This window comes from Ascaphus truei, chromosome 2, assembly GCF_040206685.1.
Source record: "Ascaphus truei isolate aAscTru1 chromosome 2, aAscTru1.hap1, whole genome shotgun sequence".
Lineage (NCBI taxonomy): Eukaryota > Metazoa > Chordata > Amphibia > Anura > Ascaphidae > Ascaphus > Ascaphus truei.
The window spans coordinates 386,728,361-386,742,704 of record NC_134484.1 but is presented as its reverse complement, the minus strand read 5'-3'; the positions used below and the strand labels follow the sequence as shown (position 1 = coordinate 386,742,704).

Here is a 14,344-nt window from a genome sequence, read left to right as displayed (position 1 = left end):
TTTTACTGGGAAACTTTTTTTAAACTCTCAGAAAATCACAAAAACAGGTTCTGTCAAATAACCATTTGCAAAATATGATGGCTCTACAATTCATGGACCATCAAAAATAATCTCAGGGAGCTCCAACAGCCAGGATGTCCAGGATTATAACCAAGGGACCAGACTGCCATTTTACACCTGAAGAATTTCCCACGCAGTGCATTATATAGACTGCTCAATAAAAACCTTCAAAAGCCAATTTTAGTGAAAATCTTAATTTGTGTGTCATGTACAGCATGTTTTATTCATACAAATGATCAATTTGACAAATTAGGATTTTAGCCTGATGGGCAACAATTGGGGCTTTATCTTGCCAGTCAACCTAGAAAACTTGCTATATATACACACAGACATAACAAACATAATACAATGAGTGATTCACCAAACCTGAGGAAAAGATCCACAGGGGCGGGCTGACAATAGTATTTGCTTCCAAGGTACAACAACTGTTTGCCGTTTTATTAGTTGTATTTATTCTTGGAACTCGGAATCACCTTCATTATTACATGTTACATTTTGTTATACATGTTAACAAAATAATGAAAAAACTCAGAAGACATTTGTACCATTCAAGTATCTTGTTGTCCAGTAATTATGCTAGCAATAATGCAAGTACATGCCATGTGAACAATACAGGCAGTCCTCGGTTATCCGACACAATGCGTTACTCAAAATGGCGTTGGATAGCGAAACGTCTTAAAGCGAAACACGCTTTCCCATAGGAACACTGTTTAAATGAAAGGTTCCGTTCCTGAAGGCATTTTTAACACTAAAATACACCAAATATTTTATGCAGGCAATAAGATACGCAACACACACAAATTATATAGTGTATATACTGTATTGTATATATAATATAACATAAAATATAATAATATATAGTATAATATTATATAATTATATATATATATTATATACACATAAACAACTTTGCAAAGCGTTGCAAAAGCGTTGAATAAGCCGATTTGGCGTTGTAAAAATGAACATAGGTATGCATTGCATAGCGTTGGGTAAGCCATTAGTTGTAAAGCGAGGACTGCCTGTACATCGTTACATGTCCATTGAGTTCAACCTATGATTTTCTTATTAATGCCAAATCTTATATATGCATAAACTATTGTTCAGCTTTCACAACAGATCGGTTATCAGGCTGTTAGCTGGTGGTGACATTGTAATAAAAAGTGAAAAATTATTATTACAAAGTTAAACATGTATGAAAACAGGAAGTTTATGTCCTTCTTACCCTGCTCAATACCGATTTTTGTCTAAACCTCCTTTTTTTATCCTATTTAGCTCACAAAAAAGAGCAATTATAGCTTTACTGCACATTGTGGATCTGTATTGGTAGAGAAGAAAGTTCGCCTCTGTAGGCACGCACATCTTTTAAAAGTCCAACATGAGATTTCTTTCTATTTGTAGTGTGTGTCTGATCTTGGACTTGCGTGGTCTCAAAAGCTCATGTTCAAACCTGTACCAATGAAGACGTGCTAATCCATTGAAAGGTATCACCAGAGGTGTAATAAATAATATAACATGCTTCGTATTAATACAATGCAGTCTTTGTGTGTTAAACGGTATAGAGCAAGTCTCTTACCTCATCCAAGCAGTTGACTCGAACATCCTTCCTGCCTAAAAACTCTGCTGCTTCATGAACATTCCCTATGGGAAAAGAGAAATAAAAGCACTTTTGGACAATCTTGTTTTATTGGGTACCACAAATATTCCATACATTAAAATACATTTATCGCAACCAAAATGTGAGGGAAATGTCTGGTCTAGACGTTAAATATTTTGCCATGTTTTTAATTCCATCAATTAAACCTAGCCTGTTATCTTGAGTTTTTATCCAAGTGAAATCCATCAAAATTAATTGTGTTCTCTACTCCAAAGGACTTTTCTCTTCCTCCAGTTGCAAGATCTAATTACCCCAGCACACTGCATACATGAGCTCTCACGTTTTTTTTGTAACTCAGCACGAACATTACTGTAACAACAATGATTTGAAGTCATATTGGATTTTTTTTAGTGGGGCAACACAAAACTTTAATATTGGTTGCAATTGTGTGTTGTGTGTGTGATAATGTTCTTGAACATGGTACTGTACATCATTTTGTTAGACCTTGTAACAGTTCCTTCAATTCATCTCTGGTAGTGTCTTTGATAATGGTCAGATCATTACCCTCTTTTTTTTCTAATCTTGGAGACATTCTACTAAAGACTTAAAAACAAACAGCTTCACTTTTTCAATTAATATTTTTTATTCAAAGAAAATTCTTCAATAAACCCCTTTATGGGAGGACAAATACAGAGAACACCTCATTTATTGTACAGAATATACAAATATACCTAATATCTTGACCTTGAATTAGTAACAAAATAGAAAAAAATTCAGGAGCGCCCGCAGATCAGTAAAAAAAAAAAAAAGATATCATAGATTTAATAAAACATATATGCACAGTTACATGTTTTAATGCATTGGTGAATGTATAAACGATCCCCCAAAATAGAATGTATGTATGGCGCTACACAGCAGTAATACACATGACATAATATAAATAACAAATAACACATATTGGGAAGAAGCGCTTCAGACATAAAAGTTACATTTAGGAAAAGTAACATTCAGAAAAAGGAGTCCCTGCCCCGATGAGCTTACAATCTAATTGTTAAGTAGGAAGAACGTACAGAGATAGTAGGAAGGTGTTCTGGTAAGTGCGTCTGCAAGGGGCCACTGTCAATGTATGAGGTGTATAGTATGAGCCACGGAGCTACTCATATGCTTCGTGGAGGTGGATAGAGAGTGCTAGTTGGAGATTGAGGGAAAGGGCATTCCAGAAGTGTGGGACAGTCAGTGAGACAGGTTTAAGGCGGGAGAGGGCTTTAGACACAAAAGGGTAGAGATAAGACTTCCTTGAGCAGAACGCAAGAGTCAGGATGGTGCATAGCGAGAAATTAGGGCTGAGATGTAAGATGGGGCATGTTGCAGGGACAACGCAACGACACGTGGGTGTTCTGAGTTGGCCAATTTAGCCTCAAAAATGGCACACAAAATAAAGCAGCTTTTCTTCAGCAGATATTAACAAACAGAAAGATAAGTCCTGAGCAGGGCTTTTCCCTTTTTCCAGAAAGGGCGATTCAAGTCCAGAATATAAATCCAAAGCAAGGATAAAATGTCCCAAAGAAACAGACCTTGAGCCAAGATGCTTTTCCTTCCAGTGTTCCAGCGTGTGCCGTCCTGGTTTGACAGAACCAGACACAATGGAAGAGTCTGGGCTTTTAACGACCATAACGAGGCAGCTGGGACCTGGTTAGTTAACCTAGCCTTTCCCAAGCTGGGATTTAACAATTTCACTGCTGGAAAAAAAGAGAATAAAGTCCTGGCGCAAATATCATAAAGAATACCAGTCCTGTCAAAGAAGTGAGGAGAGTTGAAGAATGGAGTGTAGGACAGTCCTGTTTTCAACCGTTCTCTTTATATGGAGTATTCTTATGTTTCTATCCTTTTGTCAGAATATTCTGCAAGGAAAAAACACAAAAATAAAAGACCATTGTGCAGTATCTTCAGGGCAACGAATACACCGTTCCCCTGCCACTAGCTACTTACAGCAAGGCTGTAGGACATAGACCTTGATTGGTATCTTTGGTGTTGATTCCAGGCACAGCATACACTGGATCACTTCGCTCACCGTTTTGTCTTCAAAATATCTAGTTGACACTCAATTGTGCAAAGCGGATATAGAAGACAAGAGAAGTAGAAAAGAAGAGGAGCACAGATCACAGCGACCACGAACGCAGAAAAATAAGGGCAACTCCAGACATGGAAAAAATATATTAGCCTTTAATGATCAGCTTGGCCACAGTACAGGACCACGCACCAACGCGTTTCATCCCTCAGGACTTTCTCAAGGTGTCATTCATGTGAATTCATGCATATTGGAGACCAAGTTTTGGGGTAGCTGTGTGGGCACCACCAGGTCCCTCTTTTTCACCCTGGGATGTTTATTCTTGTCAATATATCACTGTTCCTGGATTCATCTAATGGAATTTATTTTATCTGAGCTTACTGTGGTGATGCACCAATATACCACACAACCGATATAGAAGACAAATATGGTGCAAGTACCGCTACAAAAATGTATTATTAAAAACATATAACACGAGACACCACAAGGTATCACACTCACATTTAAAATGTCATTGTAGGACCATCTACAACGTGCCTCCAGGATAGAAACATAAGAATACTCAATGAAAGAAGAGAACGGTGGAAAACAGGACTGTCCTACACTCCATTCTTCAACTCTCCTCACTTCTTTGATAGGACTGGTATTCTTTATGATATTTGCGTTAGGACTTTATTCTCTTTTTTTCCAATTGTTGTCACAAGTCACAGGATAGACTTGTCATTCTGTCCTAAGGCTGCCATCCCACAATTTTCATATTCCAGTTATTGGGATTATATCACTTATGATTAGGTTGTTTTGTAACTATTTTTATCACATTATAGTTTAGGTTGAGCGCACGGTGTAATATTTTCTATAGTCATTTCACTGCTGGACTGCGTTACTGAATTCACCCTGTCACAGAAGAGAAGAAAGCCTTAAAAGTGAGGAGGAGATTTACATTCTAAATTGTAAGTGTGCATATACTTTCTATTTAATCTACAATATACTTTTTTTTTTTACTGATCTCCAGTGTGCTCAGTGTATTTCTTTCTTCTGCATTTGGAGATCTCCGGTGTGTGGAGCATTGGAGTGCTCCCACACTGTAGCTGCCAGGAAAACAAGCCGGCATCAAATACTCGGGAAACACGAGCGCATCTTCTTCCGCATCGTTAGTAACAATGTAGCCGTAATTTGCCATCCTCCCAATTACAGCAGAAGAGCTTACAGTAGCTGCCTTCTGCTGAACCTGGTTACAATCACCATGGATTATCTCTTTAATTATGTCTAGTGCAGTTTAGAGTGGAGTACAGATCTCATAGTCATTGCGTAATGTTTTACAGACACCTTGTCCGAAACACCGCAGATTTTAAAAGGCAAACATAGATTTGCACCTTAATAGTAATTTAATATTAACTGTAATAAAAAGATACTGGGGTATTTCCACACCCACTAAGGAAAATATACATACATTTGGATCGCAGGACCTTTAAAGGATGATGTACAAACAAGTTTCTAAATATTTTGCAGCATTAAATGGCGTGAAAATTATTCTACAATGTATACGCAAAGGGTCAAAAATAATTAACAATCCATTAAAATACAAATAAAACAATTTACTTTTTTTGGTCTAAATCAGTGAATCATTGTCTAACACCGTCTGAGGTTTTTACTAAAGGATTCTCTTCTTTGGGAGGAAAGGAAATGATATACAAGCATACTTATTAAGCAGTGGTAAGTCATAAGACACATTATGGTCTATGGTTTGTAAAAATGGCTTTACAGTGTAGCACTCTTTAGTAAATCTGGGCCATAACATAACACCCCCATATGCTCTGAATTGACATGCATGTTTTGGGTTTCCATGCTATATAGCAGGGGTGCTAAACTGCAGGCCTCAAGCCCAACATTCCTGTTGATACACTGACAGAAGTACTGCTTTGAAACGTCAGCCATTTAGTGAACCCTGGTAAACAGGATTTTGCTTTGCTGATCGATTACAGGAGAACCAAATCGATCGGCAGCTTAGGCAATTCATTTAATAAAAAAGGTAATTAAACCCTGCATATATTAAAACAAAAAAAGATTTTTTTTCTTTTTAAACTGCTTGGATTGCCATTTTAAAACCCAATATTGGGAAAATGTTAAATCACAGCATCCATCATCTGCAATCAATTGCTACTATTGTATGTTCAGAACGGAGTCATGTGCTCTCTGACACATTTTAAATATGTTACAAAACAGAAAATAAACCAAATATATTTACATTACCCAAACATTTGAACAGTTAGCAAAGCAGAAGCCGGAGCCGACTAACCACACAGATCTCAAATAACAATAAAACAAAAAACAAAGCCACCCTTAATAAAACAGTTACACTGGAGTGTGTTATCTGGCTACAGTATTGAATGTAATGTGCTGAGTATTTGGGGTCATCAGTGGGAGGTACGGATCTATTACTTCTCACACTAGTACAGTAGGTATCTTAATTCTGGCTGGGAAATCTCACCTTTCATAAACTGTCCAAGTGTTACGCTTGCCTCCTATGACATAGTGCACATTTTACAGATGAAGTGACAATTTATCCAGCAGCCGGCTCAATAACCCCTGTAACTGTTCATGCAATGTCTTTAAATATCACGTGTAACCTCTTTTCATTTAATGTAACCATGTATTGTTATAACTCTGTGCCCAGGATATACCTGGGAAAACAAGAGGTAATGTTCCACAGGGGGGGTGCGCACCTCGATTATTGCAAGCTGCCAGATGTGCCCAAATCACAGTTAACGATGCTTTCGCAAACATCGCGAGATCCAAAGTACAAAGAAGCAAGAAGAGTGGTACACTAATGGTCTCAATAAAAAAAAAGTGGGTTTATTGGCAGTGATCGACGTCCCCTTGCAAACCTTTATCAACATTCCCACGAAACGTTGATCACTGCCAAAAAACCCACTTTGTATTTTTTTTTTTTTTTAAATCGACAAAGACTATTGGATTGTTGCTCTTCTTTCGTCTGTACTTCCTGGTAAAACATTTTACAAATAAATAAAAAGACCTCTTTCTCCTTCATTTAGCTGCCAATGATGGTCTACCAGATTATTAGGATGCAGAGTGCAGTTAGGATTGCATATCAGGGTTATGGTAAGGATTAGACTGAACAAATCTGATTTGTTCTGCTGCCAATTAAAGAGCTGATCAAGTGCCTCATTTGCCTCCAACTTTTACAAATGAGATGAAGTAGCAATTCAGTCTCCGGAGCTGAACCGTGTTAAATTTCAGTTCCAGAGAATGGGATCCCCTGGTTCCCGAGATAAAGACCTATAAAAAGGTAGTGCCAGTATCGTCCCCTCCTAGGGGAGACAAGATGAGAAGGTTAATAGCCTACTAGGAGACTAACAGTATATATTTTTGTTGCACTAAATGTATGTAGTTTTCTATAGTAGTAATGCAGCAGTTTTTCAGCTGGGAAGTTGAGCATTAGTCTCCCCTCCCTTTAGTGCTGCTGGTTAATATTGCCACAAATTGCTTTGTATAGAACGCCAGGCCTGGACACAGCCAATTCTAATTAACGCGCGCACAGTCCTATATTAGGCTGCAGTCCCGCTGGCGCTGACCGCACTCATACTTGAGAGTGGTGACATCACCAGCTCTCCAAGCATGAGCGCCGGGTGTCCTGGCTATTTTGCAAGCGCGCGCGTGGGGCATGGGGTCTTGTTGAGCGCTCTTCAAACGATTTTTTTTTTGTCTCGCCAAGCTTGGGAGAGTGTACGTGCGCCGCATGAGCGGGACAATTTAAATTGCAGAAACTAAACTCGGCAAGCACAGCACGCTCAGCGAGGCTGCGTCCCCGCTGGCGCTGAGCGTGCTCATGCTTGGAGCGCTCCAAGCCTGAGCGCCGGGTGTCCTGAATGTACGCGCGCGGGTGGGGGGGCATTGCGGGTAGTTGAGTGCACTGGAAAATATAATTTTTTTGTTTACCTAATCGCCGAGCGTGTGTCCATGCACGAGCGCGCAGCGTGAGCAGGGACTTACATATATACATGTATGTAACAGCCGTAAGCACCACCAGCTCAGTGCTAGCAGGAACGCAGCCTTACACGCCAAAAGGTGCTGATCATCAAGTACCAGAAAGCTATATTTGTTTTATTGATCAGCATGAAACTCTAAAGTGTGATTCAGGTGCTGGGATCATGCCTGTCCCTGCATATTTCCTGGCTGGCAACTGAATCGTTTACTAAAGAAATTAAACTTCCCTACAAACAAACCCCACCACTGCCTACATACCAAGTGGGAATAACGGGTCCAGTCTGTTTAGTTATTCATTTATCAACAACAAAAAGGCCTACAAACCCCACGCGGCTCTGAGAGTAAACACAACGCCGTGCAGGGTCACAGGTGTCATGTGGACCTGGATTACGGTGGAAACCGAGTTCATCTTCACGTTTCTATGTGTCCTGACACACCCACCTTTAGAAATGGCAGTGATCAGCTCCTTCTCCCCCTCTGTCAGGTGCCTGTCCTTGGGGGCCATGCTGACAGCTCCGGTGTCCAAGGGATCGAGCAAAAACCCCAGGCCCGGTGTGGCGCTGCCCGCTATATATAATGAGCACGGGGACAGCAGGCGGCGGGACAGACTGTGGGATGGACTCACAGACCTCTCACTGCTGGGACCAGTGACACTCCTGGCAGCAGCTGCTGCTGCATACTGCGCCTGCGCATCGCGCGAACCACTTATCCCACCCGGAGGGGGTCAACATTTACACTTTACACAGCACAGTATTAGCCATGCATTCAAACGATCAATGCCTTGTGTTAACAAGTAAATGAATAATCAAAAGTATAAAGTGGAGCAATTTTCCGAGTGCGTGGTGCTATTAAAAGAGGTTTAGTATTATAAAATGCTCCACCCCTCCCAGAGTTTAGTTGGTTGCGTCTGCCGGGCTGTGCGCACTGTGTGTGTCATTCAGAGAGACTGCTCTCCCTACCCTATAATAATAATAATGTGTGAGACAGCGGAGGCAGGAGCCATCCTGAGAAGCACACAAGTATTAAATACAGGAGCCAGCCACACAGGCACTAACTACAGGAGCAAGCCACACAGGCACTAACTACAGGAGCCAGCCACACAATGGCACTAACTACAGGAGCCAGCCACACAGGTACTAACTGCAGGAGCCAGCCACACAGGTACTAACTGCAGGAGCCAGCCACACAGGCACTAAATACAGGAGCCAGCCACACAGGCACTAACTACAGGAGCCAGGCACACAGGCACTAACTGCAGCAGCCAGCCACACAGGCACTAAATACAGGAGCCAGCCACACAGGCACTAACTACAGGAGCCAGCCACAAAGGCACTAACTACAGGAGCCAGGCACACAGGCACTAACTGCAGCAGCCCGCCACACAGGCACTAAATACAGGAGCCAGCCACACAGGCACTAACTACAGGAGCCAGCCACACAGGCACTAACTACAGGAGCCAGCCACACAGGCACTAACTACAGGAGCAAGCCTCACAGGCACTAACTACAGGAGCCAGCCACACAGGTACTAACTGCAGGAGCCAGCCACACAGGTACTAACTGCAGGAGCCAGCCACACAGGCACTAACTACAGGAGCCATGAGAAGCACATAGGTACTAACTACAGGAGCCAGCCACACAGGCACTAACTACAGCAGCCAGCCACACAGGCACTAACTACAGGAGCCAGCCACACAGGCACTAACTACAGGAGCCAGCCACACAGGCACTAACTGCAGGAGCCAGCCACACAGGCACTAACTACAGGAGCCAGCCACACAGGCACTAACTGCAGGAGCCAGCCACACAGGCACTAACTACAGGAGCCAGCCACACAGGCACTAACTACAGGAGCCAGCCACACAGGCACTAACTGCAGGAGCCAGCCACACAGGCACTAAGTACAGGAGCCAGCCACACAGGCACTAACTGCAGGAGCAAGCCACACAGGCACTAACTACAGGAGCCAGCCACACAGGCACTAACTAGAGCAGCCAGCCATACAGGCACTAACTACAGGAGCCAGCCACACAGGCACTAACTACATGAGCCATGAGAAGCACATAGGTACTAACTGCAGGAGCCAGCACACAGGTACTAACTACAGGAGCCAGCCACACAGGCACTAACTACAGGAGCCAGCCACACAGGCACTAACTACAGGAGCCAGACACAGAGGCACTAACTACAGGAGCCAGCCACACAGGCACTAACTACAGGAGCCAGCCACACAGGCACTAACTGCAGGAGCCAGCCACACAGGCACTAACTACAGGAGCCAGCCACACAGGCACTAACTACAGGAGCCAGCCACACAGGCACTAAGTACAGGAGCCAGCCACACAGGCACTAACTGCAGGAGCAAGCCACACAGGCACTAACTACAGGAGCCAGCCACACAGGCACTAACTACAGCAGCCAGCCACACAGGCACTAACTACAGGAGCCAGCCACACAGGCACTAACTACATGAGCCATGAGAAGCACATAGGTACTAACTGCAGGAGCCAGCACACAGGTACTAACTACAGGAGCCAGCCACACAGGCACTAACTACAGGAGCCAGCCACACAGGCACTAACTACAGGAGCCAGCCACACAGGCACTAACTACAGGAGCCAGCCACACAGGCACTAACTACAGGAGCCAGCCACACAGGCACTAACTACAGGAGCCAGCCACACAGGCACTAACTACATGAGCCATGAGAAGCACATAGGTACTAACTGCAGGAGACATGAGAAGCACTCGGATACTAACTACAGGAGACATGAGAAGCACTCGGATACTAACTACAGGAGACATGAGAAGCACACAGGCACTAACTGCAGGAGCCAGCCACACAGGTATTAACTGCAGGAGCCAGCCACACAGGCACTAACTACAGGAGCCAGCCACACAGGCACTAACTGCAGGAGCCAGCCACACAGGTACTAACTGCAGGAGCCAGCCACACAGGCACTAACTACAGGAGCCAGCCACACGGGTACTAACTACAGGAGCCAGCCACACAGGCACTGATGAAGCTGTTGCGAAACGCGTAGAGTTAGAGTTTGGAGAGATCCTGCGCCTGGAAGGACTGGCAAACTACTGCTGAGATTGCTCCCATTCTGGCCTCCCGCCCTCACCCGTGACGCGAAACCGGAAGTGACGCGACGGCACTGACTGATACGGAACTACACTGTGAGGGGAAAGTGAAGCACCGAGCAGCAGCTTACTTTTTACCAACCTTCTATCGGCGGTTCTCTCCACCACCCATCTTAATTATGGAAAATGTGAGTTTCCTTAATATCTGTGTTTAATACATATGTATAGTTCATACAATATGCACTATTTGTGGTTTCCTTTATTTGCATATCATCCGCTTCATTGAGAGGTATACAGACTCTAGTTACACAAAGGGCTCCAGTCAGAGAGAGAAGGATCTCTGACATACAGTGATTTAACACGATTTTTGTGAGTTCATTTCTTACGTTTTTTATAATTTTTGTAGCAGTGAATTACCATCTGCAGTATATATATTTATATATTTTTTTTGCATATCACAAGCTTATCCTCCACTAACTACAGGAGCCAGCCACACGGATACTAACTACAGGAGCCAGCCACATGGGTACTAACTACAGGAGCCAGCCACATGGGTACTAACTACAGGAGCCAGCCACATGGGTACTAACTACAGGAGCCAGCCACACAGGCACTAACTACAGGAGCCAGCCACATGGGTACTAACTACAGGAGCCAGCCACACAGGCACTAACTACAGGAGCCAGCCACCCAGGCACTAACTACAGGAGCCAGCCACACAGGCACTAACTACAGGAGCCAGCCACACAGGTACTAACTACAGGAGCCAGCCACACGGGTAATAACTACAAGAGATTCAAACAGGTAATAACTACATGAGCACTGGCCTCGCTGCATGTACACAGGAGCACTGACACCTGTCACAGTGATTATAAGATGTAGGGATAAAGCACACGCTCAGATAAACATGCGCAGACACAACAAATCAGCATGTGTCATGGTAGACTAGTACTTATGAACAATTTTATATTTTTTGGATTTTCGATTGAGCATAACATGGCGGGCAAAATAAATTGTCATTTATTTCTTTTCAGACAAACACACGACAACCTCAGAATACACTTAATAATCACTTACTGGGATGGGGAAATGAAATAAATTGTCCATAGAATGAAAGATGAAGAAATAAAGTCTCTGGCTTACAATCCTTTTTTTCTAGGGCGCAACTTGCCTGGCCGATATTTCCACCAAATGCAGAGAGTTCGTTCTGGTTCAATGGGATTCGTTCTGGGATCCCCAGCGCTAACGAATTCCTAAAGTAGGGGTAAATCCTTGGTTACAATGTTTTAACCCCTTGCATTCCGGAATTGCTGCCGCTGCACTTGAACAAAATCTTGAACAACGCTTGGATAAATCATGAATCACACTGGGATTGGGGCTGTAGGCATTTTGATAGGGTTAAGGGTCCTATACTTAACATCTGCACCCAATCCCTTCCGTGGGAACTCTTTTTTCCCCCTATCCCAGACTTGCCAGTAGTTTAGAGTATGGGCAGAAGTGGCTTCCTGGTTTGCACGGAGCGTGTGCTAACCTTACACCTGAGCTTCTTAGCATATCAGGTCCACCCCCTTTACCTGGCGATAGCAAGTCTGGGATCTGGCCACAAGGTGTGAACAGCCCAAATGTTGGACCGGTCCCTGGTACTTCACAATTTCCTGGCTGTCTTAACACCTAGGGTCTCTGAGGCCTTTCAACTTCAGACTTCTCATAGACACTGAGGCATTCACTTCGGAGGGGGCCCTTTGAAGTGCGGAGATGAAAGACCCTCAGCTCATTTACTCTTAACATAGTAAGCAAACAGACATTATGTCCAATATCAGTGCAGCAAGAAATGAACAGGTATAAGATGTAATCTTTTATGGTATTTTCTTAATGTCCCTTTAAGTGTGAGCCTTTTTCAGACATTCATTAAGGTATAATAATGCGAATTTGTGCACGCTGATTGAAAGCGTTTAACACACCATACAATGACATAAGCCACTCACTCATATAATGGTAGTTGCCAAAGGTAAGGCATAAATCAATTAGTGGGATTTATGGTATACTAGGGCAAGGCAATAACCCCTTGGGGGGAGTCAAACCTCTTCACCACCACACTAAGAAACTACCTAGAGTTAAAGGCAAAAGCCAGGTGATAAGCACAGACACAATGTCCAAATAATAACTCACAATTTGTTGAAGTAGGAGCTCCACAGGCATGCATCCATCTTTAGTAGTATATATCCATGAAGAAATCCTCACAGGAGAGGTAAGTGAAGCACAGCAGTTAGAGAACTGAACAGGGAGGCGGCACGCCAAAAAATAAAACAGATCCAATTTATTCCATAATGACAGAGAGAGACATCCAAAAAGGGGCCAAAAAAAGCACTCTGACGCGTTTCGGGGCAAAGCTCTTTGACAAAGGCCTTGCCCGAAACGCGTCAGAGTGCTTTTTTTGGCCCCTGTTTGGATGTCTCTATCTGTCATTATGGAATAAATTGGATCTATTTTATTTTTTGGTGTGCCGCCTCCCAGTTCATTTTCCTAACTGCTGTGCTCCACTTACCTCTCCTGTGAGGATTTCTTCATGGATATTTACTCTTAACATATATGAATGTTAATACATTCATTGCTGGGCACAGGAAAAGCTTCCTGCCAGTACCTTTTAAAACATAGCTAAAATACAGTTTATCTATATATATATATACTTTCTGTATGTGTGGGGGACACCAAACAATATATATGGGCTTAGTACATCCTTAGCTAGCTGCACTCCAAAGATTAGAGAGCTAGCTTGCTCCTTGTTTCTGAAATACAATTGGCCCAATTCACATACATTGCTATTCCTGCAGCTATGGACTGAGCTACAGAATGGGGACAATAAAGATGGTGTAGGGGAAAACAGATCAGTGTGGTGCACATACAGTTAACCCCTTCAGTCCCAATGCGATTTAGGTTTAATTAGCCGGGTATAATGCCTTTATTAATGGCCTGATTAACCCCCTCATTGCCACAGCATGATCTACAAACAGGAAGAGGTGAACCTGCAAAAAACTACAGATTATATACACACGTACAGTTAAAACAAAGTATCCAGCTGAGATGTGAAGGTGCACATCTCAGTGGGTAGAAAGCGATGTTTCTAACTAGTTTTGCGCCAACAGGTGCTTTGACAAAGCGCCACTTGACGCGAAATGCGTTAGACTTAGCTTTTTACTGCCACACAGAACTTACATGTGCCATTAAATCTTTTTTAACCAGCATTGCTTTCTAGCCCTCGGATTTGACCCACGAAGCTGTGCACCTTCAAATCTCGGCTGTTCAGCTGGATATCTTTGTATTCATGACATCGTTGGAAGCACGCCCAAGGAGTCTTGATCGAACGGGTCTCCAGACTACTCAACATTTTCAGTTGACTATTGTGAAATCTATAAATTGAAACCATTATTCCCTCAGTACAGAGGAGTTTATACTAATGCTCCAATGCGATGATATCAGAGGCTAATAATGAAGAGATGGAGGTACACATGGGATATATAGATCTTGTCCTT

At 43.0% G+C, this 14,344-nt stretch overlaps 1 protein-coding gene across 4 annotated transcripts in view; it reads right to left on the bottom strand.

Annotated features, from left to right (window-relative positions):
* Positions 1–8,410, bottom strand: part of ANKMY2 (ankyrin repeat and MYND domain containing 2) — a 58,496-nt gene extending 50,086 nt beyond the window's left edge. For 2 of the 4 annotated variants that reach the window (XM_075587207.1, XM_075587208.1), the window contains exons 1-2: positions 8,169–8,410; positions 1,634–1,698 (exon numbers count right to left, since the gene is read on the bottom strand). In XM_075587207.1, coding sequence (XP_075443322.1) covers positions 1,634–1,698; positions 8,169–8,232 — 129 coding nt within the window. In that variant the 5' untranslated portion in view covers positions 8,233–8,410. The remainder of the gene's footprint in view (positions 1–1,633; positions 1,699–8,168) is intronic. The other 2 variants (XM_075587209.1, XM_075587210.1) reach the window with 2 other exon arrangements.
* Between the last annotated feature and the right edge of the window lie 5,934 nt (positions 8,411–14,344).